Source organism: Protopterus annectens, chromosome 2.part1 (genome assembly GCF_019279795.1).
Source record: "Protopterus annectens isolate FY-2018-M chromosome 2.part1, PAN1.0, whole genome shotgun sequence".
Lineage (NCBI taxonomy): Eukaryota > Metazoa > Chordata > Ceratodontiformes > Protopteridae > Protopterus > Protopterus annectens.
The window spans coordinates 1,351,618,180-1,351,645,409 of record NC_056729.1 but is presented as its reverse complement, the minus strand read 5'-3'; the positions used below and the strand labels follow the sequence as shown (position 1 = coordinate 1,351,645,409).

The following is a 27,230-nucleotide window of genomic DNA, read 5'->3' as shown; positions in this document are numbered from 1 at the left end:
ACAGGAAGATGGCAAGAGGAAAGGAGGGCATCTAGCAAAAGAAGTGGCTGGATTGTGTGAGAGAAGACTTACAACAGTCAGACATGAGTATCAAAGAAACGAGGAGAGTGACACTGAATAGAAAGAGATGGCAACAGTTGACATGACACTCCAAGCCATGAGGAAAATGGAAAAAAAAGGGAGGGGTTGATGATGATGATGATGACACCTGTATAATGTTCCACTCATCCCTCCATCTCTAACTCTAAGCATACAGCTTGACCAGGTTGTAAAACAGGTGATGGTTCTTGAATTAGATTAGGTGCTTAGCAATGTATATGCCAAAGGGACAATATTGGCTTTATAATGTAGACGTAAGGTGGCACTATATCTTATATGGATCTTGAGTAGATACCATAAAGTCAATCATCGGTCCTTCTAGTACTCTCTATTCCTCATTACTTATTATTTTTGACTTTTACTTTTTATCACCGTGATTAGCTACTGGCACTTTCTCTAACATTTCATTTATTTCAGTGTCCATTCATTTTAAAGTAGGCTACCTGATTAAAGTTGTTGGTTCACCTCTAATTTACATTTTTAATTTATTTCACTGCTGTCTCCACCTTTGAATGGTAATTTTTAATCCATTTTAGTAGACATTCTGGCATCAGGTCCTGTACTCCAATACCTTATCCATCTACTGAGTAAGCTTCAGATACTAAGTTATCAGTTCATCGGTAAGTACTAGTCTAGCTACCCTTGTGGGACATTTAAGCTTAGCCACTTCCCATTTCTGTGCTCAAATTAACCTATCCCATTTAGTTAGAGATCAGTCTTTTATTTATTTATTTATTTATTTATATTTGTTAACCGGGAGTGTCCGACTGGACGTAGGTCCATGTTCAGCGGAGGCCCGGGGAGAAAAGCTCCACAGTGAAAATAAACAGACAGTAGTTACATTGGATTACATAGCGATTAACAATTTACATAGCAATTACTTACAACATATTTACAGATGAAGAACATCGTACATCAGTAGACAACTAGAATCTTTATCTGTGAAGTACATAACAGGCATTAACAAATGTTAAAATAAGAAGTGCCTGCTGTATAAGTACTAGGCTTATGAGCATCTGAGCTTGCTATAATCAAGGTAGTTAGTGGAGTGGAAAGAAAGGTAGTGGTTGGATGGGGTGGGTGATATTAGAGTGGGAGTTGCATGGGCATAGCCAGCATGTTTTTAGGTGCGCTTTTAGTAAAGTTTTGAAGTGGGTGCATGATGGTACGGAGGTAATTGTGTGTGGGAGGGAGTTCCATAATTTGGCTATGGTGCAAGAGAATAGTGCTTCACCAGCAGAGTTATTGGCTTTAGTGATCTGCAAGTGATTTTTGTTGCTGGATCTTAGTGGTCTGGTGGTGCGATAGGGTTGGAGTAGATTCTGGAGGGATGGGACATTTAGTGGATGGTTTACTAGTTTGTGGGTGAGTGAGAGTTGATACCATTGAAGGAGGTGAGGGAGTTCAAGCCAGCCCAGTTCAGCAAGTGAGAGACAGTGGTGACTACGGTAGGATGCCCCTGTGGCGAATTTGCCAATTTTGTTGTAGCAGGTCTCTAGCTTGTTTAGATTGCATTGGCTTAGGTTGGTATGTATTGGAGAGGCATAAAGTAGGGTGGAGATAAGGTGGGAATTTGCTATTGAAATCTTTGCTGCTTCCCATCCCTTGATCAATAATTTTATATTACCCCTAATGAGAATAACTGGGGCCGTACCATAAATAATTTGAAAGGAACCATGGATGGGAAAAAGCATTTAGGAACTGCCTCTGCCCATTAGTAGTACAGGGGGCAGTCATGAGGTAAATTTTTTGTTTCCCTTCCATAGATTCAAGTAGTGCTTGAATACAGACAGGGATGAACTTATTTTTGTGGATAGGGAGTCCATTCCAGAGCTGTGAGATATACCTGTTCCTCCAGCCATTCTGTTGATATTGCAAAGAGGTTTAGATCACTAGACTGAGTATTTCTGGTGGCATTTGATTTGATGATGTGCAGTAAATCCATTAGTATCAGGTAGGAGGATGCCTTGCATGCCAGACACAGGTCACAAGTTAGCAGTCTGCTGAATACTGAGTTCAGTGACACAGCTTTGAGTCGGTCCATTTAGGACATGTTGTTTAGGCCTTATATCCTTTCAGTAAGATATCTCTGTGAATGTTCCATTTCTTACATATGTGTGTGGACAGATACATGAAAATTAAGGCATTATATTCAAATATTGCCTTAATGAGGGGCAAATAAAAGGGAACAATGACATCCGTAGATCTAGACACATTCCTTTGGTTTATAAGATGTGCAATATATAAGGACTGTCTTAAAACAATTAACACACATTGGTCAAATGTTAGGTCACTGTTCACATAAGTTCCCAAGCACTGAACAACTGGATTATCTCTTAGGGGAGTATTGTCAATGCAGTAGTTCCCTGGGGAATATGACTTCCAAAAGGATACAGTTATGCATTTGTTGGTATTTTGTTTTAGTCCATGATTTTGGCACCAGTTATTTGGAACAAACATTCCTGCAAGATGGCAAAGTCATTTGGGGATTAAATGACTGCTTCTAGCTTGCAGTCATCTGCAGACATAGTTAGCCAGTGCCGTTTGGTATTGGCTTTTACTTCAGAAAAAGTAGATGCCAAACAGGAGAGGTGCCAGCACACAATGGCTGGCCCAGTACCCTCTGTTTCTCACACTTGACGTGCCAATTAATCCTTGGTTTACATTGGTTTAAGGATCACCTCTTCATTTCTTCTTTGTTTTTTTTAAAGGGTACAGCAGGCTATGAATAAGCACGCTCTTTCTTCTTCTTCTTCTTCTTTCGGCTTTTCCCGGTTAGGGGTTGCCACAGCGGATCACCTGTCCGCTCATGACTGGCAGTGGAGTTTTTTTGGTGTCGAGTTGCCAGCCTGGCGTCCAACCTTCCACAGAAGTCACACACATGCATGCACTCATACCTATGGCCAATTTAGAGTATCCAATCCACCTACAGCATGTCTTTGGGATGAATAAGCACGCTCTTTCAATTCTTTTAATTACTGATCATTGCATGACAATTTTTATTATATACTTACCATATATACTTTACCATTTTATTTATTTATCCTTTTAACTTTGGGTTAATCCCACTACGCTAGTAGCCTCTTTTTAGGGGATACAGGAGGTGATATTAATGTTACTAGGGGAAATTTGTCCAGAGCATTCAGGAACTTTCCCCTATTCTTTTCAGTAGAGGCTGTGGGATCTTTTAAAAAGCACCTGACCTACCACAAACTCGGGTAGATGGGGCCTTGGTTTAACATCTCATTAGAAGGTTGACACACTCAGGAGTTCACCCCACTTATTCTGCACTGCAGTGTCAGCAATTCATCTCCCTGGTGTCGGAATAGAACCCACAGCTTTCTGCATTAAGGTGAGTGTACTGCTTGTTTTGCCACTGACAGTAATGAAATCAATATACATATATGAAGAAGTCTTGTTAATATAGAACAAAATAGCTTACGTTGTTTTTTTTTACGTTTGTGTGGGTACAATAAAGCTTTTCCATCACCTGTGCCAGTGCATTTACTTATCTTATCCAATCCGTATAGATCTAATATGTGTGTGTGTGTGTTATAAATCTATATCAATTTATATATATCTATATATATATATATATATATATATATATATATATATATATATATATATATATATGTATAAATACACACACACACACACACACACACACACACACACACACACACATATTCGAGCAAACGTCCGAAAACCAAACGGCTGGGCATACTTACGGGAAAGTGCCTTTCACCGAAGAAGCACTTTCGTGTAAGTATGCCTGTTGCCGAGGCCGTACTACGGTGCAGATAAGGGAAAATTTCCTTTTCCCTACTGTAGTGCGGTCTCGGAGGGAGAATATTAAAGTGGGAGGTTGTGGGGGGCGCAGCCCCCTGCATGGAGGTTGCAGGGGGGTGAAGCCCCCTTGCTGAAATGCAGTGTTTTTATTTTTTTTTATAACACTCTTTAATGAAAGGGTTTTTCGATAAAAGCACTTTCGTTAAAGTGTGTTCGGTTGTTATGGATTTGGATGTTTGCCAATTCGAGCAAACTTCCTAAGTATATATATATATATATATATATATATATATATATATATATATATATATATATACACACATACATACACATCTGTGGTTATGTTTTCTAGGGTAGAGCATTGATCTCCATAGACCTTTTTCACACTCAGCCCAGGAGTGGTTTCTGGTTAAATGACTTGCTCACCACTGGACTACAGGAAACAGCTCATTAACTGCTCCTTAATCCTCTAAGTCAACTCCCAGACAATACAGCATCAAATATCATCCTTCTTTTTTCCATTTTTCTGCATGGAGTTGGGTTGTTGTTTCAGCTGTTGCCATCTATCACTCAGTGCCACTCTTAACTTCTTAAACAGTCATGCCTGACTGCCACTGGTTTTCTCACACAGTGTCTATTCTTCTCTTTGCTGGATGATCTTGATTTCTCTTACCTTTTTCCTGTCTCACGGAAACTCTTCTTGAGTCATCTTCTGCTTTTCTGCTTTGCTGCTCATGTGCCCGAGCTACCTTTAACTGTTCTATTTTACCTTCTCTGCAATTGGAGGTACTTTGGCTTCTACTCTGATGTCATCATTTTTTCATCCATTCCACAGTGTACTTCCTACAGCCCACGTCAGGTATTTCATCACCATAACCGCTACCTTCCTCAATTGCTCTGCCTTTACTCCTCAGGTTTCTGTACCATGCAGAAGTAATGGTCACACTACTGTTTTGTACACCTTATTTTTCAGATTGATTTTTCTGTCACAAACTATCCCTGATACTCTGTACCAGTGGGCTACAGCCCCTCTGTTTCTATCTTTGACTTCGTCCTTCAGACTTCTTTTTTTTTCCTCAACTAGTCCTCCCACAAACTTGAAGTATTAATCTGTTCCACTATTTCCTTTTTAATCTCAATTATCAGCTTCTTCCAATTCTCCCATTTGCTGCCATGACAACTTTTTTGTCTGTACTCTGTTTCATCCCGTGTGCCTTCAGTTTTGTATTCCATTCTCTTATAATTTGCATAAGTTCCTATTCAGAGTCTGCTTGGAATGTCACATCATCTGCATATAAGTAGATCTGTTGTTCTGTCCCCCACAACTTCTTTGCTAATGCAATCCATCATGTGTTTCAACAGCAATGGGCTCAGACCTGAGACATGATGCACACCAACTCCCACTGGGAACCCCTCTGATTAGTTTGGACATTGTTTATATTTGTGTCATTATTATGCCACTATATCTATAAAATAAATGTGAATATATTTATATTTGTATATATATTTATAAATGAAAGCATAACCTTCCATTGAAAAAGCAATTTGTCAATCCACAAATGATGTACACATAAATATCAAAATATTGAAATACTAAACGTCGATTCACAGATGATCAAAAAAAAAAAAAAGAAACATACAAGGTATTTAAGAGGGTAAGTCTCCATGCACCCCCCCACATCCCTGCTAATTATATATTCCAATTCGAGATTGCACTACAGTGGGGGAAGGGCATGCTCACTGATCCCCACCATACCACAATCTCGTACCAACAAAGGCAGTACTTTTTCAATCAGCTGTACCAGCTCTGTAAGTTTCACTGAACAGACTCATCATCTAAAGGTTGCACTCCCACATATAAGTAAAAGTGAGTACATGGATAGACATATACAAGTTTTAAGAAGTAAACCATTTATTCTTCATGTTTGAATCTGTTCTGTAGGCTATGGATTTGATGGAAAACATTTCTAAATGCTTCAGTTGTCATGTATATGAGAATTTCATGTTTAAATTACTTTATGTCATTTTCTTGAAAGTTTGTTATGGTCTGCACATTTGCAAATTGTATTTAATTATTCTCTGGAGACCATATGCAGCCTTTTATTAGAATGTGAGATGCAATTATTTTCTGAGTTTACTAGTCTTAGGAACCTTAATGTTAATTTAAAGAGTTGCAGTCCAGTTCTGATGCTATACTGTATACACATATTCTAAGCAGAACAATAAAATGAAATTGGACTTAATTAATTTGCTGTCTATGGACTTATTTTTTCACTCTCTAGCCTGAGTGTCACCTGCACTTACATCTACGCTGGGCAGACAACCCATATGTATCTGGAACAGTCCACACCAAGGATACTGCACCGGGTCTCATCATGGGAGCAGGTAAAAAAGCTAAAAAATATTAAATATTTCCCCACATTGAAGTGATTGCACATATTAATACATACACACACACACACACACACACACACACACACACACACACGCATGCACACTAAGATGTGAATGTGGATTTATGTATATAGCATCATACTATGTGGTTAATACTAGCACTGTTGTATAAGTACTTATGAATACTGCTACTTATCTTGTGCAAATCAGTGTTTGAAAAGGCAAGGGTAGTGGTACACCTTTTTTCAGGTTACAGAAATAAAAACAGTGATTACTTTTTTGGATAGAAATACTGCAAAGGTTGCATTTATACAAATACAGACAAGGCATGCATATTACCTAAAGATACTGAAGCATTTACAGAAAAATAGCATAAACACAAGTTGAGTTTTGTGTTGAAGAATTCTTTTTAAAGGCTGTAGCTTTAGAAAATAACTCAATTGAACATTTTAATTTCAAATTCATGTACAATGAAGTACAGCACTCTTTTCCATTTGTAAAGGAAGGAGAGGAATTGCAGTCCTATGCATTTTTCATCAATGCCTCAGCTGATAGTTTCAGTTGTGACAAACATTCTGTTCTTTCTTATACCTGTTTTTACTGATTTTTCACTAATGGAACATAGTTCTGATGGCAGGTTCATAGGTTCTTAATAAGCTTATGGCAACATCACCCAGTACTGGAAGGTAACCAACAATGTCCCCCACTGACCTGACCCATAGTGCTGAGAGAAAAAGCTCTAATGGCACCCTAGATAACCCATGTTTAATTAGCATCATGAGTGTGGAATTGGCTATCACAGGGAAAGATGTGAGTGAGCAGCCAATGTTAGCCTGCCCATCCTGGGGACAGGGAGGCAGCCTTGGCTCACTGTAATGTACTGCTGGTAAGTCTGGTATGATACTGCAGCAGTGGCCTCAATATCCATATCAGCTCACCAGCCCTGGACAGAGGTCAGGATGATTCCCAGGGAGGCAAAGACAGCTCTACTAAACCTGGTTAATGAGGAGAGAAGCTGGTGGTGAGGGGCTCAACATCCCCTATTAAATAGGCTTCCTCCACAATCTCCATTCAAAATTTGCAATCAGCCATCCAATGATCCAGACTGGCTTTATAGGCTGCTAGGGAATTATTTGTTTGAAAGATTTTGGTAGACTATTCCAGAAATGGGGGAATATGTTGGGTTATATATCTGTCAGATCATCTAATGTTGTTGATGTGTTTACTTCATCACTCGTTATATTAGGTGAAAAATTCCACAGAATGTTGGGCTGTTTATAGCATGGAATACTAAGCAGAGATCACCCTTCTATAAGCTGAGGTCATTTGGGATATTACAGATTATATATATCTTGATTGCACGCACACACACACACACACACACACACACACACACACACACACACACACAGACATGCACACACATAAACTCATCTAAATATATAGAATGACAGAAATAGAAATGGAAATAGATATAGAACATAGATATGAGTTTGCATTCATATACAGATAGATAAATAGATAGATAGATAGATAGATAGATAGATAGATAGATAGATAGATAGATAGATAGATAGATATGCTTATTATCACTGTCTTGTAGCCCACAGTCTTGAAAATCATAATCCCAAAACGATGATTTCAAAAAAACTAAATTCTGAAGACCCCTGCAGAACCCATGTTATTAGTCATTTCTTGGTTCACACTGGTAAGGGTATTTGTTATTCAAGGGTTTCAGCATTTTGATCTTTCAGTATTATGGTCTCGGGATTATGATTTTCAAAACTGTGGGCTTCAAGAATATGATAGTAAACTACACACACACATATACTGACAAATAAATAGATAGACAGATAGATACAGATATATGCTGTTCATAGGTAAGTATTAGGCTAGCTGTCCTTATGGACCATTTTATATATATATATATATATATATATATATATATATATATATATATATATATATTGATGTAGATTTATAGATTGTTTGATAATTTTCATGCAGTCTTTAAGTTCTTTAATGGCTCAGTGTAACTTTCTAAAGCCAGCCAGAATTTACCTGCTACTATCCCTAGGATTCAATAAAATCCATGTAGGCTCCGTGGAGAGCCTAGATGGAATGTATCCGTGTACACGGCCATGGTTCCCCCTCAGTAGCACGCCATGAATATTAATCATGGTGTGCTGCCAAGGGAGAGCATAGTGACAGGGATATTGAATTCATGTAGAGGCTGATCCGATGTTATGTACATGGTGAGACTCCCTGTAATGTTATCTGCTACAGTTGAAATGTGCGGTGAATTAATTGCTTGTGTTTTAAATTTCTTATTTTTTTTTGTTTTATTTTTTTTTAATGTCCATTTGCAAAGTGCAGTGTGGAGCACAGCAATGCAGAGCTATGCTTGCATATAGATAGCTGACACGTGCCAGACATCTAAAAATAGAAACCGGATGTGCTTAATTATCGTACCTTTATTTTTTTTTTTTTTTTTTTTTTTTTTTTTTTAATGTTCGTTTGCATGGCATGGTCCGGAGTGCAGCAATGCCAAGCAGTGCTTACATATAGACAGCTGACACCTGCCAGACATCTAAAAATAGAAACCAGATGTAATTAATTATGTATGTCTGCTTATTTTTAAGCCTATTTAAGCCTGTTTGCGCAGTGCGCCATAATTGCTTAGTAGTATATGTAAACGTATACTAGTTTATGGCCTACCCAAGTAGCTAAATGGGTAGAGTGACAGTCTAAAGCTTGGTAAGTCCTGGGTTTGAGTCCCTAGCACACATATCATTTGTTTACTTCAATGTATAATGTGTGTGGACTTCACAGAGAATTATCACCAATACCAAAAAGTGTTAAGCAGCATTGTGGTTTCCTAAATAAATCTGTTTTAATATTTGCAGTAGCGCTGTATTCATTGCATGTCTGGTCTACTGTCACTCCAGTCAAGTGTAAAACTGTAATAGCTGTAGAATGCAAAAGTAATGTACTGAAAAATGTATTTCTCAAATCAAAGTATAGTTCAAGGCTGTCTCCAGGCCAGTTTCAGTCACATAATGTTCTCATTTCCTTCTACTTCAGGAACGAAAGGTATATAGGTGAGGTAGCCCATATTATGAGCAGATAATTGTGTCTAGATTTCACAGAGAATTATCATCAATACCAATAAAGTATTAAGCAGCATTGTGGCTTCCTAAATAAACCTTTCTTAATATTTGCAGTAGGGCTGTATTCATTGCATATCTGTTCTAAGTTGCTGTAGTCAATTGTTACATTATTTGCAGATGTCCCCTGCAGTCACAGCTATTGGGTTCTATCCCACACCTGCCAATTAAGGCATGATGGCTGTTTAGTTTACCGAATGTACACAAACATATCTCTCAAGTGTCACGATTTTTCATAATGTAATTAGAACTGCCTAATCTGTCTGTCATATGATTACCAGATAAATGATTAACTGGAATACAATGTATTACCAAATCCGTGTACAGAACACCTTGGTAGTTTTGTAAGTCCACATTATGTGAAACTGTTCTGTGTAGTTGTGTACCTGCATTTGTTAGTGCTTGGCCCATACTGTCCCATGCTAACAGCTTGAGAGCTATGTACATGCTATATCAGCTACAGAAGAATTGTAGTCACTGTTCTCACAGCTAACATTGCACACCTGTAGAAGTATGTATTACCAGTGTTTTCAGGGATATCATCTGCAATGTCACTAATGGTATGTTTTTCTCTCTCTCTCTCCCCACCCCTTATCTTTTTTAATTTATTATTATGATTTAATATATTTTGTTAAACTTTAATTTATTATTTATTATTATGATTCAATATTGACATATTTTGTTAAACTAACTGTTTTGTTGGCATTATGGTTTAATTCATACTGGCTTGTTGTTAACATACTTACTGTTATGTTACTTAATGTTGTGTTGCACATAATATATGTTAATATGTATTTGGATTAATAAATATGTTCCATTCTGTTAATACTAATACTGGTTTTGTTACTACTAACCTTAACTTCTTGTTATAACTACTTTACTACAGTGCGTCATGGTCGGCTGGTTCCTTGTGATCCACCTACCTTGCCTCCTGTGGCCATGGCACCAGGTCCCAGCATGTCTGGAACCCAGCCTGGTGGTGCCCACTTTGCTGCTTCTTCTGCTGCCCCTGCACTACCTGCAGTGTTGAGTAGTACCACCCCATGTGACAGGGACAGACCCCCCTCTGGGAGCAGTGGTGGAGGGAGAGTTGTCACCTGTGACGAACTGCTGGGTTTGGTGCATAGGATCATCATCCTTGGGTTTGGACGATGCCTGCATTGGCTGGAGAGCATGCTGGCTACCCTGGTGGGGCACAGTCACCCAGGACCCCAGCCGCCACCACTGCCACCCTGGGGGTAGTGATGGAGCAGTGCTGACAGTCCCATTGGTGGGGATGTGAGTGACTCTGCTACCTTGTGGAGGCACATTGGACTGAGATTCCACAACACTCTCCCCATCCAAGGTGATCACCCACCTCTTGCCCCCTCGTGTCATACACTGCCCTGTCTGCTGTCTTGTCTGTCTGCAGAAACTTCCTCACCTACCCAACTTACCTCCCCCACATGTACCTATGTGCCTTCCCCAACATTCCACTCTCACCTTAAAAAAAATGGGCACCTGTCCCAAAAGAAAATATTGTCTCATACATAGCTCTCTTTTTTATACAAGTGTCCACTGGGTACACATGATTTGGTCAAACTGGCTTAGCAATGCAATTATGTTGTCCTCATCCCTGTCTCTGGGAGTGAGAGTCCAAAGTTATCTACAAATTCTGTCAAAGTGCACAGCTGTTGCTGTACAAGAAATGGATAGCTATGGTTCTTTCCTACACCCTTCCTGCATATACCTACCTGATTTTCACTATGTTTTCCCCTGCTTGCACCCCATTTCAGCACTTTCCTATCTTCCCATTTTTCTCTTCTTTATATATTTTTTGTGTGATGCTGGAAAAAGTGTCGCATTGTGCAGCTTCACTCAACTCAGCTAAATGGAGCTATATTAATACATGTGTTTACAAATCATAATAAACACATACAAAATAAACACCTGTCCCCTATTTCGAACCCAACACCATTGCACCTACAGACCACTACATTAACCTGCCACGCCGCACAGATGTTAATTAAAACAAGTGGTTTAAGCAAAACATAATAACTGCAAGCTACAGTTATTCTGTGTTTCAGTAGAGTTGTGCATCTCTCTGCATCCCGCAAACTTGATTAAAAAGTAGTGGAAAAAATGGGCGTGATCCTTGGATTTTGGTGCAAGAGTTCACCACTTGAATGCCAAACACATACTAATGGATGCAAGTGAGGTCTGTAATAGCAGGTAAATGTGCCCTTTTATCAGCAACATTTAGAAATACACCTTTTAAGGCATTAATGGCAAATTACATGTTCAACTGGGACCCTGGTGCTAGAAATACATCCACATAAAGTCATGCACATAATGATGGATGTAAAAAAAAGTATGTCCCAGCCTGTATGTGTGCACTTATATCTTACAAATACACCTGCTTTAGCAGTGACTCTGTAGCTCAGTCTGTTAAATGCCTTGCAAGCATTACATTTTGCCACACACAGTCCTGGGTCCAAATCAGGTGGAGTGTAGCAGTTAAATTACATTATTTTGAAGCCAGCAATTAATGACTGAGTCATGAACTCTTTATCCACACAATGCATTTCAAGTGAAATATCTGCTTTTCAATAATGGAAGTCACAGGCCTGCAGATAGGAACACAATTCACATGTTCCTCTGGCAAAGCTATAAGTGCATAAAGTGTCACATCATACAGTAATATGCATTCACAGAGGATTTCAATTCGGGTAATTCAAATGAGGCCCGCCAATGTTAGAGTGCACCACCCAACACTTTCAAACTGACAGTGCAGATTTGCACAGCTCCACAACTAACATAGGTATCTGAAGTTGATGCTTGTAACAAGGACTGCCAGCATGCACATTCCAAATTAGTACCAGACTGCAACACATGACTTGACAGTTGCTCAAATGGTGGACATATTCTTATATTTATCCCCTATGTTGCTCAAGGACACAACAAACATGTTGTGATACCATTTCTTAACATACTTAATTAAACATATGCCTTAACTGGAGTGGAATGGGTACCATCACTCTGGCTCTGCCTCTACAACAAGGCTGACACAGCTCCCACAGTTTGTTGTCCTCCAAAGTGTTCACACTGTCTGCCTATGCCTGTTACCTGCAGCAGCTGCTGCAACCTGTAGCACACACATTTCTATGTACATGCTACAGACCTACCCTCTACTATGATGTAGTCTCCTCATCCCAGTAATGTCCAGCACAACATATCCAAAAGGGCTTCTAATCTACATGAAGGCCTTATATCTTGTACAGTGGTTGCAGGTCATTGGCTGATAATAGTGCAAATCAGCTGTATTGGCTGCAATTACCATTTCAGAAGCACAGATTGGTTAAGAGCTAATCACCTGCTAATGATAAGCATATTAAAAAGGCAAACAGCTGGCTATGGAGAACCATTCTGTATAAGACTTTCCTCACACAGAGCACATGTTTTCAAAAACCTAAATATCACCACATATCAACAGAGGAGTATTGCACTCCATCAGTTATGTACCTTTTTTGTTTATAACAGGATGCAAATGTGTAAATATACTAATGGGGAATATGGATTACAGAATTAAGCCTTTCTTAGAACTGTGATAATGACATGTCAGTGATCTCCAGATTTGTTACACCTACAGGGGATGTGCAATACATCAAGGATGAAATGTTTATTGTCAATGTGGCACACTGGTCTCGTGGGACTGTCCCTTTATATTGGTTGAAATAGCACACTATTTGCTTGGCACAGTTCTTTTGACATATTATCAGGGGGTTGCCCTTAGGAGACACACTACAGTAGACTCCAGTGTTGGGTGTATGATCATACAGCAGTATCTGTCATGGCACACATGGGAATACCTGACTATCACTAGTATCTTAGTTGAAGCTACATGCTTAGTATGTTTGCACATTGTGGAATATGAGATGTGTGATCAAGCAGTGGATACTGCCAGCCATTCTGTTCTTGCTGTATCTCTACATAGTGTACTTCCATGTATGTGATGCTGACATGTGTTCCCATTTTGTTGTATTTCAGGAAACATGTATCCAAATACTGTGCACCTTTCATGCATGCAGAGAATGATATAATACTGGAAGGCCTCCATCAACACCATGAACTCCTACTGTCTAGGGGAGGCACAATAAGGAACAGTGGGCAGCATTGTAGGCTGATCTTGTCCATGATGTGAATGCCACAGGTAATCAGAGCAGGACATATGAGCAGGTTCAACACCACAAAATGGACATGATCAATGCTGCATTCAGAAGAGCAGCAGATGTAGCCGGGGATCGTGGCATCACCAGTGGAGGGCCTGCAGCTGAACAACCACTATCAGCCACTGTGGAATTCCTGGTGAAACTAAGCACACACAACAGCTCCCAGGCATCCATCACTCCATACATTGTGGATGTGGGTGCCACAGTTTCCATGACAGAGTAGCATGCAGGTAAGCTTAGTTTGATCAGCATACATGGGTGTCAGGTCTTTGTTCTTTGGGGGGAAGGGTTTAACTGCAGTTTGACTATCATGCTCATATTTCGACCAATATAACAATTAACACAGTAGTTACAGTAAATGTGAGATATATAGATGTATTACCTTGTTGTGTTGCAACATGTGGTGATACTGACATTACCTATCCCTCAACTTTTCACAGATCCATCAGGTATTGGACAAGGCCACGGTTCTGCTGCTGGTAAGTACAACACTGTTTTGCTATAGATGCAGCAATGTAATCCCTAAAGTGTCATCCTAGGCCTGCTGCATGGATTACTGTACTGTCAGCATGATTGCCAACTGCACACATATTTTCTGATTGTACACGTTAGACTCATACCTATGCCTTGTAGGTGTGACCACACTGATAGATGTGACAGTATTCTGAGGACATTACAGATTGTCATATGTGTCAACTGTGCAGAGTCTTCACAAATGTCAACAGTATACCTCATTGTTGCTGATGAGACTGCTGTGTAAAGAACTTTTATTTACAAGTAACTACAGCTTTTAGTGGGAAAAGCAATGTCCTCTCATCCTACTATATGAGGTTGGGTTTTCAACAGGTCTGTAATAGTGACAACAGTGTATAGAGCTTTACATATATTGGAACATAGTACTGCAGAGCATAATAGTGCAGGTGTTAATGTACTGCTTTTTCCTTTCTTATCACAGGTGACCAGGGTGGGGTGGTGTCTGTCCCCTACACAAACTGATGACAGTGTCTCTTCAGACTCTGGTGATAATGATGGCCACAATGAAGCACAGGTGGGGGTTTCAGGGGATGAAGCTGTCCCAGAGGTTGACATCCCTGTTCTGCCCTCATTGTCACTGTACACAGTCAGTATGTCTACACATAGCAAGTCTCTGGAGGCCACAGATATTGGACAGTCAGAGTGTAGGGACATTGAACAGGAAAGTGTGGAAACTATGGCTGCAGTGTGTGTACACACTGGACGTAGCCAGAGAGATGGAGAGGTTCCACACAGATGGATTCATAGGGGTGCTTGTAGGAGGCCTGCCATCTGTCCACCACCTGTTGCAGGTGTCAAATCATGTGTCACTCAGTGCATGTTTCGGGACATCATGGAGGCACAGGCATGTTCTGAATGGAACTCCAGACATATGCTTAGCGTTATGGATGCAGCACTATCTTGACATCAGTGACTGCCTCCACCACATTGCTGACACCCTGGATCAGTTCACTGACTCGGTGGAAAGAAGGTGGGATGAGAATGCACAGTGTCTGTGCTGAAACATCTGGATGAAGTTGAGCGTCAGACTCATGGATATAGGTCAGCAACCTCATCACACTCCCATAGTAGCAATACATCCATTGCTACAAAGGGGAGTGTGCTGTCAATACCAAGACATGGTAGGCCATGGGCTCATTGTCCTGGATGTTCCCTTGGAGGACATGGTCCCAGCACACAGCAGTCACCATCGGGCACTAGCACCACTTCTGACCTTGGGCATGGAGGTGCCAGTGCAATTCCTGGCAGAGCTAGTTCCCATGTTCGGAGCCAGAGACAGTGAACTTTCAGCTCTACCATGCATGGTTCAAAGCTGTCCAGCATACACTCATGTAGGACTAGCACTGAACTTGACTGTGTACACAAACACACTCACACACCACTGTCAAATGCAGGTCACCTACAGACACACATGGCACATTTCTATGGTCCATCTTACCTGCTTCCCTTCCTGACTCACACACATGCTGTCAATGTTATTGGTCAGTCAAGGCCTCTTGCACCCCCACACAACATTCTGTACAAGTGATGATACCTGTGCTACATCCCTGTCATCCTCACCATCAATTCAGGGGAAATGAAGCTATGTGTCTGATGCACAAGGTGACTATATGAATTAACATGTACTTGTGTCATGCATTATTGTTTTGCCATGTCACTTGTAATGGTTACTGACAGATACTGTATGCTTACATTTGTAATGAGTAAGCCACATAATTTTGTGTACCTTATGTTGTATGATGTTGTAATGGCTTGTGTAGTGACACAATGAAAGGTGTGTCATGGACCTGTTCATGTTTCTGTTTCAGGATTCCGTTGGGGACACCTATGGATACACAGTGGCAATAAAGCCATAGATGTCACAGCACAGGATGGAATGTCAGCACAGAAGAAATATGTCTACAGCAAGGTAGAGCACTACAGGTGCATGACTCCATAGGCTCATATGTGTCTAACGGGCTAACAAGGACAATGGCATCATTCAGCATAGTCATGTGTCCCTAATCTGTGTAAAGATCTGATACTCTTCATAAGTGTCAACAGGGTTTTGGGAGCTAACACATCTACATGCTGTGGTGATGGAGATGACCCATCTACAAATTTCCTGTGTCCAGTATAGACATTTGTCAGACATCAGTTATGATTGTCTTGATCTGCATCCCATTGTGTAACCTGAACGTGATGTGTGTCACAGCAGATGTGTGCCTCACATGCATGGGGGGGGTCTGTTTCATATAGGGTGCACTGTCTGTGTTACATACCTGTCTCTCTAGCATGTAGTATTTATACCACAGTGATGGTGTAGGTCGGGTAAGTCATGTGTTAGTCCTGTCATGGATACACGTGAGGTATACAGTGGGATCTGACACCTCCCTGTATGGCAGCCATACAAATCCCCTCCAAAGCATTTAGGAGATCGATTACACATGTACGGTCTTGACACGGACTCCATAGGACATGTTATCTACACTGTGTATTGATGTACCATGGAACATGTGTGGCTGCTACAGTTGTAAGATATGCCTGGCTAGTGACATAGCAAGGGTGCCAGTGCACACAATGATAGGTGTGATGAGCACCACATTCAGTATATCAAAGACAGTCTGGGATTTACATCCCATACCTTTCTGTATAAGTTCTACAAAACTGAATGCTTCCCTACATCTTACAGACCAGTGAAAGTTAAAGGCTACATTACTTTCTGTGTCCATAACTCCATGAGAAATGGCTCAGCTATGTGCAGTGTGTGGACACTACACTATTTTCCAGGGGTGGGTGACATCCCAGAGGATAGTATTGTACAGTTGTTGGCATTTAGTGTTTGTCAGTGGTTCAGACAACAACTGAATGTGTGTCTCAGGCCATCCTGGATAACTGTTGGTTCTGTGTGGGATTCAGTAACAGCTCCAAATATGCAATAACCTGCTAATGTAGTCAGTCAGAGGTCACTGACAGTGGCTGTGACTGCAGAGAGGGAATGGCTAGAAGAGGTATGCCATTAATGATGACTGTGGAAGTCCACTGGTGACTGGCATCATTGCAGTGTAGGTCTCCCAATGCTATCTTCCTAGATTATGACTGTCAGAAACTTGCCTATCCACCAGCTGACCTAATACTCTGTAGACAACCTACACAATGTCCAGCAAGGCCTGCTGGCATAATATTGTCAAACACCTTCTCAGGCCATGGTAGGTAGAATGAGTCATATTTCCATTATCTGTTGCATAGTGTAACACTTAATGGGGTCCGTCAGTTAGAGTCGGAAGGCATGATTTGGCCTTGAGCAAAATAAACAGTGCTTGGTCCAGTGTCAGTAGGTGTATGACAGTGCTACTGCTCATATCCACACCAACTGCTTTCATGGCATTTCATGTCACATGTCTCAGAGATCTGGGGACACTGCTTGGCACTGCTTGCTAGTTGTCCTTTGTGCAATTAAGTATTGTCATTACTTCCAGTATGTCTGAAGAAGAGAGTCATTCAAGACGTCTGTACAGAGCAGACAAACACATTAGGGAAGTGTAATGTGTATAATCTGTGAAGGCAAGATGTGGGTTTTACACAGGTATTCTGCAGTTGGACACTACCCAAGTGATGTGTACTGGAAGGACACAATTACCTTGTGAAGACTGTGTTAAGCAAGGGAGTCCATGGAATTGCCAGTGCCTGACAACTACTACTGCTGGTCTCACTGACACTACTTTCACATAGGATACCATGCTTCCATACATTTTCTGTCATCACACATGAAACATTACTATGAAGCCCATGATGGCAAGCAGGACACAGCCTGTTTGTTCAGCCATATAGCTGTCCCACATCATGAATGGCTCTGTAGGCTTCACATGCCCTTCTCGAGGTAGATGCCTTGATTAGCAACCTGGGCACTCAGTTGGCTTTTGCATGTCTTATGCCTTGTGTTCCAGCATTGGCGGTATGTCACTAGGGAACTGATAGCAGGGCAATTAGGAGCACTGCTGTAGCACCACAATATGATGTACAATGTCCAGTGACATAGATGTCAAGTCTTGCTGAAACAATCAGCACACTGGCGGTGAGCCATCGTAGGTGACAATTTCACAGCTAGTCTTGTATCCTTCCCTACAACAGATTACTGGTGGATATCTGCATGATATGGCTGTGAGGCCTACTGCAGTGGACTGGCCACCTTTGTGTCCACCTGCCACATGTCCTAGGCATATCATACTGTACAGGTATGTTTGTGAAGCATGTCTGTGTTCCCATATCATGTCACACAACAACCAGTGTACTGTCTGGTTGCTTCACAGGCATTGTACGCTTGTGAGGCCAACATAATGTCAGCAAAGTTGAAAAAGTCATCTGTGCATGCATAGGCATACACATCTTCACTGCAAGGTGTGCCTACAAACACTGTATATCTGTATATGATGGCTGTCAACCTCAAGGTCGTGGCAGCATGACCCTAATTTTGCAGGACCTGCTGCTGAGATGTTGGGAGTGTCCTCTCCTCTCTACTCCTTTGACACACAAACACATGTGACAGATGTGACTGCATTTCAAACGTTGCTTCCATAGTGTCTCCAACAGCAATCATTACATATGGCAATAAGCATTATGCCAACATGCACAGCTCACATCCTGCACCACCTACACCCACATCATACACACCTGCATGTGTGCAGCTCCTTACCAGACACATTGCCAAACAGACACCTCAGAACATCCTGCCTCTGGCATGCACAGTGCACATAATACTGCATGCACCACTCTCTCACTAGTCAAAAACCCAAGGCAAAACACAAAATCACGCCTCTTAGTCATAGGTGATTACATTGTGAGATACATTAATGTGTGTGTGAAGTGGCTACATATGAGAAAGATCACAGATAGCTGTCTGTTGGTTGACACAATAGGCCTTACCACACATTGCCACAAATCACGAAACATCAGTTAACATAATGTTGACATCATAGCTTCTGCAGATGTGTATAACTAGGGACATACATCACTGGCCTGTATGCAGACACATCACCAAGCTTAGCCGTATAGTGTCTTCCAAGGGTATGCCCATAACTTTCAGCTGTAGTTGACCCTCACCTAGGATGATGGCCCCATACACATGGAAAATGATGGAAGTTAATAACTGCCTTAGAGTGTGGTGTTTTTGTCAGGGGATCTACTACATGTCAGCCTGGAATGCCTTGCTCAACAGACATCAGTACTTCATCAGTGATGGTCCTCATCTCTCACCTGTGAGATTTGGCATACCGGCCAAGGCTGCTGACACCCTCACAATGCATCTTAGATGTACCATTGAGGGTAAAGTTGCAATGGGAACACCATCTTTATAAAACAACATGGTTATGGTGTTACACGCTGGGTATGGCAAAACTGAACCCCATTCTGTGGAAGGAGTCCCCACCCTGGATTATGCAGACATGTGTGCAGTCAAGGACATCTGGTTGTAGGCTATGGACAGCACCACAGCCATGCCAAACTACATGTCCATCCACATCTTCAGACCTCAAAATGACAGTGTTTTAGGTAATGCATGTGGTGTATACATACTCATTAAGGATAGATATACATCTAGATTTTGTGAATCACTGTGATTTCCTGTTGACACTGCAGGTGCCATTCAGTACTGCAAGGGCACATAATCAAGCATTAGCCATCTACAGGAGCAGCTACATGAATCCAGACACCCATTGTGCATATTTGTATGTAAGTGTGTCTATAACGATATATCATTACATCATGGTTTGAGGTGGCGGTAAGTGACCACCAACTGTGTTGCTTAGTCGTGCTGCAACTCACTCCCCCAACAGTTAGTCGAGGTCTTTAACTGCAATGCCCTGGAGCAGTGCTGAAGCATCCCCACAAAGGGAATCAATGTATTGCATCATCTGTTTACCGATATGGGTGACCACTGCAGCCGCCCCAATGTGAGGACTGCCCTGGTGGGATCTGGGCACATTTCTGTCTCATTAGAACAACCAGCACTACCCCCCTTGTAGACAATACAAACGTATTTCAACAAAGCCATTTATTACCTCCTGTGGGGTGATTGCCATAGCTTGACTGCACCTCTCCCCTCAGATGGGACAGGCAAGTGTGCAGAGCTCTACACCCATGTATTATGCCAGCAGCATTACAACTGCATGAACGCGGCTGTATGTGACAGGAGGGACACAGGCTCCTCATGGCACAGCAAACCTTACTGGTGGACAGCTGTCATTAGCAGGCTGTACAACAAGAAGTGGCCATTGCTGGGTGCCCTCCCCCTAACATGGAGGCACAACCTCCTCAGCTAAAAGTAGCACATAGTGTTGTGATGTTGCATAGACACAGTAACTGACAAAAGTAGCCACCCATGCAAATCAGAACCACAATGCACAGTGTAGTTACATGTGTAACTTCAAAGGAAAGGCCCAGATTGTTGGTGAACTCATACGTATGCTAAATGGGTAGGGGTACAGCCTAATCAGCAGTACATACATGGTTTGAATGCATGTAAGGGAAAATAAGTGTTTATTTCTATACCTCACTAGCTCTCTTTAAAAGCAACCTGGAAGACTGGATGGGATACAGAAAATATACTCCTAGGATCCCACCTGTGTCCCTGCTGGACAGGGAAAACAAGTGTTGACTTTGTGGGAACATTGGTGAAATTCTTGGCTAGGCTTATAAAGGCCTCTGGGCCAATAGCATTTTATCGTCCTATGAACTTATGAACCTATACATAATGATGCCACATATAATGGGTTTGTGATCATAGCTAACCTGTATTCCCACAGGTTATGCATCAACTTCACTCTCCTGTCCCTACCACATGTAACACATGACATTCTTACAACCTGTCCCATAACTTCCATATCTACAGAGCAGGTCATAAATGCCCTCTCAATGGAGGATGCACAGCATCTATTGGACATGCTGACATCCCAGGTTGCATCCTACATGGGATCTGACAAGGATTACTAACATCATTGGGAACACCTTGCAATTATACTGAAACCACTGGCTGCACCTCAACTGAGTGGAAATGGCAACTTTTATACCCTTGCACAGAGGTGGTGCACCCACTGATCAACATAACTATAGACCTCTTTGTCTAAGTATCCATATCTGTATGCCCATAGGGGCAATCATCATGGAGCTGATCAGCACACATATATGTGATCTGCACACCATTGACTGTACACAGTCTGGATGTGTGACAGGGGGGTCATAACTGTTACATGTGGTGGACATTTTTGAGGCAGTCACCAAGGACCTGGGTGAGGAGACATCAGGGCATACAGTCCCCTGGACTGAGCCAAGCCATCTGACTATATCCCCCACTCAGGCATCATTTACAAAGCACCCACTTAGGCATCCATGGTACTGTCATTGTAGGGGGTCACTAAGTGGCCCATTGATGGCAGACATACTCAACATAGGGACGTCCAGCTCCAATAGCTGATCTGTAAGCAGCAGTGTTCAACAGGGCTCAGTCCTGGGTCCTCTAGTGCTTGGAATCCATGTAATCACAAAATAAGCGAGTACTAAATATCTATGGTTAACAATGTTGACTTATGCTTGCAAATTGTGAGTACTCACAGAGTCTGTGAGTTATGTCAGTATCCTGCATGATGGTATTGATGAACAAATACTTGTATACATAGTAATGGCCATAAACTACTTGCAAATATATATGTAGTATCATTCCATCAGTAACACCTATGTACCTGGTAAGTAGCACATCAGTCACAACTTGTGCTGTACATACTCAAGGGTGAAAGAAATGGGAGCACAGACCTGGCCGCACAGGTTTACATCTAATGTGCCTGAGATCACCATGTCTCTCCAGTGGTATGGCAGGAATCATATGTCATAGCTGAGGGCACAGTCAACCATAAGTGACATACTCATAACCTCTGTGTACTCTTCCCTCAGCATGCCAATATCTGAGTGCAATGGCCATATGGTAATGTACCTTTCCAAGCAGTACTGGCAATTGCACACAACAGTATGGTCCCTCACAAGGGAACTTCACATCTTCAGTATGTTTTAAATGATGATTATCTGAAGTGAGTGTCATTGCAGTGTGTGGAATATAGAGTACTCAGAGGTCATCTCTGCCTTGCATATGGGGCAATGTGTGACCCTGCTTGATTGTAAATGCTGCATATTTGTAGGTGGAATAGCAGATGGATTAATCATTCTAAGGGCATTAACTTACTATGTGGCATTAGTAATTCATGCTGGTGGGAGAGATTTGTCTAGCAGACCTTAACACGCCTTTGAATCAGAACCTTTCCTAATGGCACACAGAGCACATCAGTGCACCTCGTCACATGCCATCTGTATGATTTCACCACAGGGCTTCTGCCTGTGTCCCTCTTGGACTGGGGCAGTATGTGCTGATCATGTAAATAAGGTTATAACATTCTCTAGGATTGTGAGAGCTGTATGGCCATTATGCTAGCTAAGTTCAAAGATGCTATGGTTCCATAAGCTGATGTAAAATGCTGTAACAGTCACCCACAGAAACATGGCTACATTGAGGATAGCACCACTTCCAATTACTTCTTACAGGATATGGCATGGCACACACATAGTGCAAGTTTTATTTTATTTATTTACTTAACATTTGTTTACCAGGAAAGTCTGACTTGGAACGAAGCCAATTTTCAGTGGAGACCCAGGGAGTAATGCTCCAGATGCATGTCTTTGTGACATGTGAGGAAACTCACATGAATGCAAGGAGGACATGCAGACTCCACACAGAAGGCACCCCAGCTGAGAATCTAACAGGAGAACCTCTTGTTGTGAGGCAACAACACTACTGCTGCACCACTGCACCATCTAAGTCTACATCTAAGTTGGCTGTATTTAGATTAGAACACTTACCTATGTAATGGTACATACTAAAAATCACAGTATGTGATGCACAGAACAAACCTCATGTCTGCTAGTACTATCGGTTTAGGACATATTATGCTTGATGGCATCAGCAGGCCTAATTGTGATCAGGCATTTGGAGGGCCACTTCAGCTGTTACAAATAAAGTACTGCAAAACCCTACCTCTTTCTAAGTTACTGAGGTGATCGTATATATATGCCATAGAGACACACAGACACACCTATTGGCCTGGAGTGAGATTAGAATCCCTACCTATCTAGTCCTGCACACTACAGATCACAGTAATTATCACACACACCCAGCTTAAGTATGATACTGCAATGGCTGCTGGTAGTCTTAAGGTAGATGACATCATCAGGCCTTATAGAAGACGACAGTTTGGAAGCCAGCAGCAACTTATAGGGAAGAAATGTGCATAATCAGTGTAGTTAGATAGCCACTGAGGGATTCTCAGTTGTTTTGCAGGGGGATACACACACAAACACACACACACAAAGTGGCCTGGAGTGAGACTGGAACCTCAACCTATCTAGTCTTATACACTACAGATCACAGTACATATTGCATGTGCCACAGCAGATGTCTGTTTTGTATGTGATTGCAGGCAAACTACTTGTGGATCACACAAAGTAGACATGTTAAACGGCATCTTTGGCCTGCAGGGTGATATTGTTTCATACTGTTATCTGCATCTAGTATCCTAGCAGTCAGATAACTGTTAGTATCCTAGCTATGTGGCTGCAGTTACCAGTATGTCTATATGTGTCTGTTTGCACTTGGATGGGCAAGCCTGTGGGCAGGAACAATGTGCCCTGTCCATGCGTGTGTAGACAACATTATACATTACACCACCTGTTCACCTGCGTCTCTCTATGTGGTGACATCCAGCAAGCACAGGGGTCTGTAGGTAAGTGCATTATGTACTGCTGATCCTTATTTGGATCCTTTGAGCAACATTATAGATGTGTGATAGAGCAGCTTTACTCGCCATTATTAGGGTATGTAGGGCAATACAGACATCCACGTGTGTGTATGCTATGTATATGTGTTATGTAGATGTATGTTTATATATATATATATATATATATATATATATATATATATATATATATATATATATATATATATATATATATATTGATATATTGCACTTAAAAAACTTCTAAGGCATATGGACAAAAAACACAACACACAAACTGGTGGTTTTTACCGCTTTCATTCCTTAAATATTTTGGAGCTTTATCAGAGAACAAGAAATGTGCAACAGTGCAGAGTTAAATAATGAACAATGGGTAATAAAAATGTAATAAAATAGAAATATAACACCCAACTTAGGTTACAGTAACTAATCCTAAATCAAGAGATAGTATGACTAATGCATATTCAAAGAGCTAAAGACTGCAGAAATACTTTAGCTGGACATGCTTTATTCTACACTAATTTTTCTAAATTCAGTTTTATTATCTTGGAGCAGGTTGAATTATTTTTTGGAGACTGTGGCTCCTTATTAGAAGTGAAAGAACTGAAATGGCAATTACGAAAGGGAGCGGACTATGCACCAAGACTTAATGACAATTTGAACTTAAAGTGTGTCTTGCGATGGCAAGACTGTTTCCATTTTCTATTGTTATTCTTCTATAGAATTGTTGGAATTCATACAGGTCATAGACATATTCTTTGTTTAACAAGCATGTAGTTTGTACAGCCTCACCTTGAAACCAGTGAGTTGCCTCTGTGCAACAGACTTATTGAATATGTATTAGTCATACTAGCTCTTGATTTAGGATTGGTTACTGTAACCTAAGTTGGGTGTTATGTTTCTATTTTATTACATTTTTATTACCCTTTGTTCATTATTTAATTCTGGTGGTGCTGCGGTAGCATTGTCGCCTCACAGTAAGATGCTGTCTGGTTCAATTCATAGCTAGAGCGTCTTCTACATGGAGACATGTGTGAATGGGTGTACCTTTGTTGAAGGTTGTGCGGCAGGGCTGGTAACTCGACACGTAAAAATCAACTACCAATCATTAGTGGACCGGAGTTCCGCTGTGGCGACCCCTAACCGGGAAAAGCTGAAAGACACAACAACTGTTGTACATTTCTTGTTTGTTAATGAAGTTCCAGGATATTTAAGGAATGAAAGTGCTAAAAACTGCCAGTTTGTGTGTTTTTTTCCATATGCCTTAGTAGTTTTTTAAGTGCAATAGATTTATTTTCTTCACTTAGTTTTCCTTCAGTTTCTGTGGTAGATATATATATATATATATATATATATATATATATATATAGATAGATAGATAGATATAGATATATATCTATGTATGTGAGAGATAGTGAGAGATGGATATGTATACATATATGTATGTATGTATGTATAGACTTATCTATTAATAGCAGATCATTTTGATGACAGGGCAACAGAATTGCACTCATTTTAACTAAGTGTATGGACATGCCCATTGGAACTGTCAGTACTTTTAAAATGACTCCAGCTCACACCTACCTGTATTCCAGTATGGCATTTTGTGTGTTACAGGCAATGACATCTGTCCCTGTTTCTACAGTACTGCACATCACTCAAAATGTCCATGGCATTCTCCAGCTGCCTGATGTAATTAATATGTGACAGAGCTTTATAATGTTACACCACACACAGACTGACAGTCTGTGAAAACTCCAACATAATATTACTTTACATGCAAAGGATGTTAATACTTCCAGATTTGAACCATCAACACCATCACCCATACTAATTTCCCTAGTCCACTGAGCCACACCAGCTGCCATGCAGAGAGGAGTCATTCAGCACACAATCAACAACATACATATGTACGTTGTTATTCCTGTGTTCCATGAGACATACAATGTTTGATCAATTTCTAGGTTACTGCCCTGAGATTGCCTGGCCTGCTGATATGCCATTGATGACTTAATGTTAAGGTAGTTATATGTGAAAACTGCTGTGTTGGGTGTGGGGGAACAACACCACATGTTCTGCTGTGATGGACAGTGGTCCAAATATCATGTGACCCCAGTATTTAACGTCTCCCTTGACTGATGTAGTGAATAGTCCAACTGTGAGGCCTAGTGAATATTAAGGAACACATACTAGTGGACTGGATATCTGTAGCCCCATGTGCATGTTACTTGTGTCCAAATAGCCCACTGTTTTTTTTTGCATACATGCAGCAGATCCATACATACAATACCATATCATAGTAATCCTTACAAGTAGTGTGTAAGTTAGAGACTTACCTTGCAAATTCAGCAGTTGACAAAACTGTAGTTCAGGGCTGACTCTGTCTGATGCAAGCAGTACATAGCCAACACATGGATAGGTGCACGTTGTGTGGGTTGCCTGGCATCACTTTTAATATATGTATGTGAGTAAGAGTATAGTGTCAGTCCCTAGGGCCCTAGGTTGTCATTGAATGTACTATGGATTGTCTCTTTGCCAAACCCAGGGCATACTGGGCACACCTACATCTGCCTACAGGGACGTCATCAGGGGGTTCCTCCTCCGAGTGCTCCTGTGAGTGTGGCTGTGGTGACCTAGGCATTGTTGGACGGCTGTGTATCCCTTCCCTTTGCTGATCTAGCTGCAGCTGTTCCCACAGGATCATACTGTGTAGCATAGCACACACTGTGAACATATGTGCACATGTGGCTGGAGAGTACTGCAGGGCTCCACCTGATATATCGAGGCACCAGAACCATAACTTTAGAAGCCCAGACACATGCTCTATGATGTTACTAGTTTGTGCGTTGCCTCATTATGGCATTCTTCCATCGGTGTGTGTGCATTTCTGATGAGTATCGTCATCCATGGTTCCAGTGGGTAGTCAGCATCCCCCAGTAAATGGCCATGTGGGATATCCCCCTAGCAAATATCTGGTACAGCTGTGATGTATGCCAGATATGGGAGTCTTGATAACTGCCAGGTCTGCCAGCACACACATTCATGATAATCCCCTGCGCATTGCACATGACTGGGCAGTTGATGCAGTGGTACCCCTTGCAGTTGACATAGATTCTACCGTCCTCACCGGGTGGTGCCTTGATATCTACATGAGTGCAATCTATGTCACCCAGTACTTCAGGGTAGTGTGCTATGGTTCCCTATTATATCAGAGAATGCTTAAAATA

The 27,230-nt window shown here is 41.3% G+C and overlaps 1 protein-coding gene across 1 annotated transcript in view; it reads left to right on the top strand.

Annotated features, from left to right (window-relative positions):
• SORCS2 (sortilin related VPS10 domain containing receptor 2) overlaps positions 1–27,230 on the top strand; it is a 2,271,537-nt gene that overhangs the window by 1,609,385 nt on the left and 634,922 nt on the right. Inside the window, exon 10 of the mRNA XM_044063564.1 lies at positions 6,174–6,276. Coding sequence (XP_043919499.1) covers positions 6,174–6,276 — 103 coding nt within the window. The remainder of the gene's footprint in view (positions 1–6,173; positions 6,277–27,230) is intronic.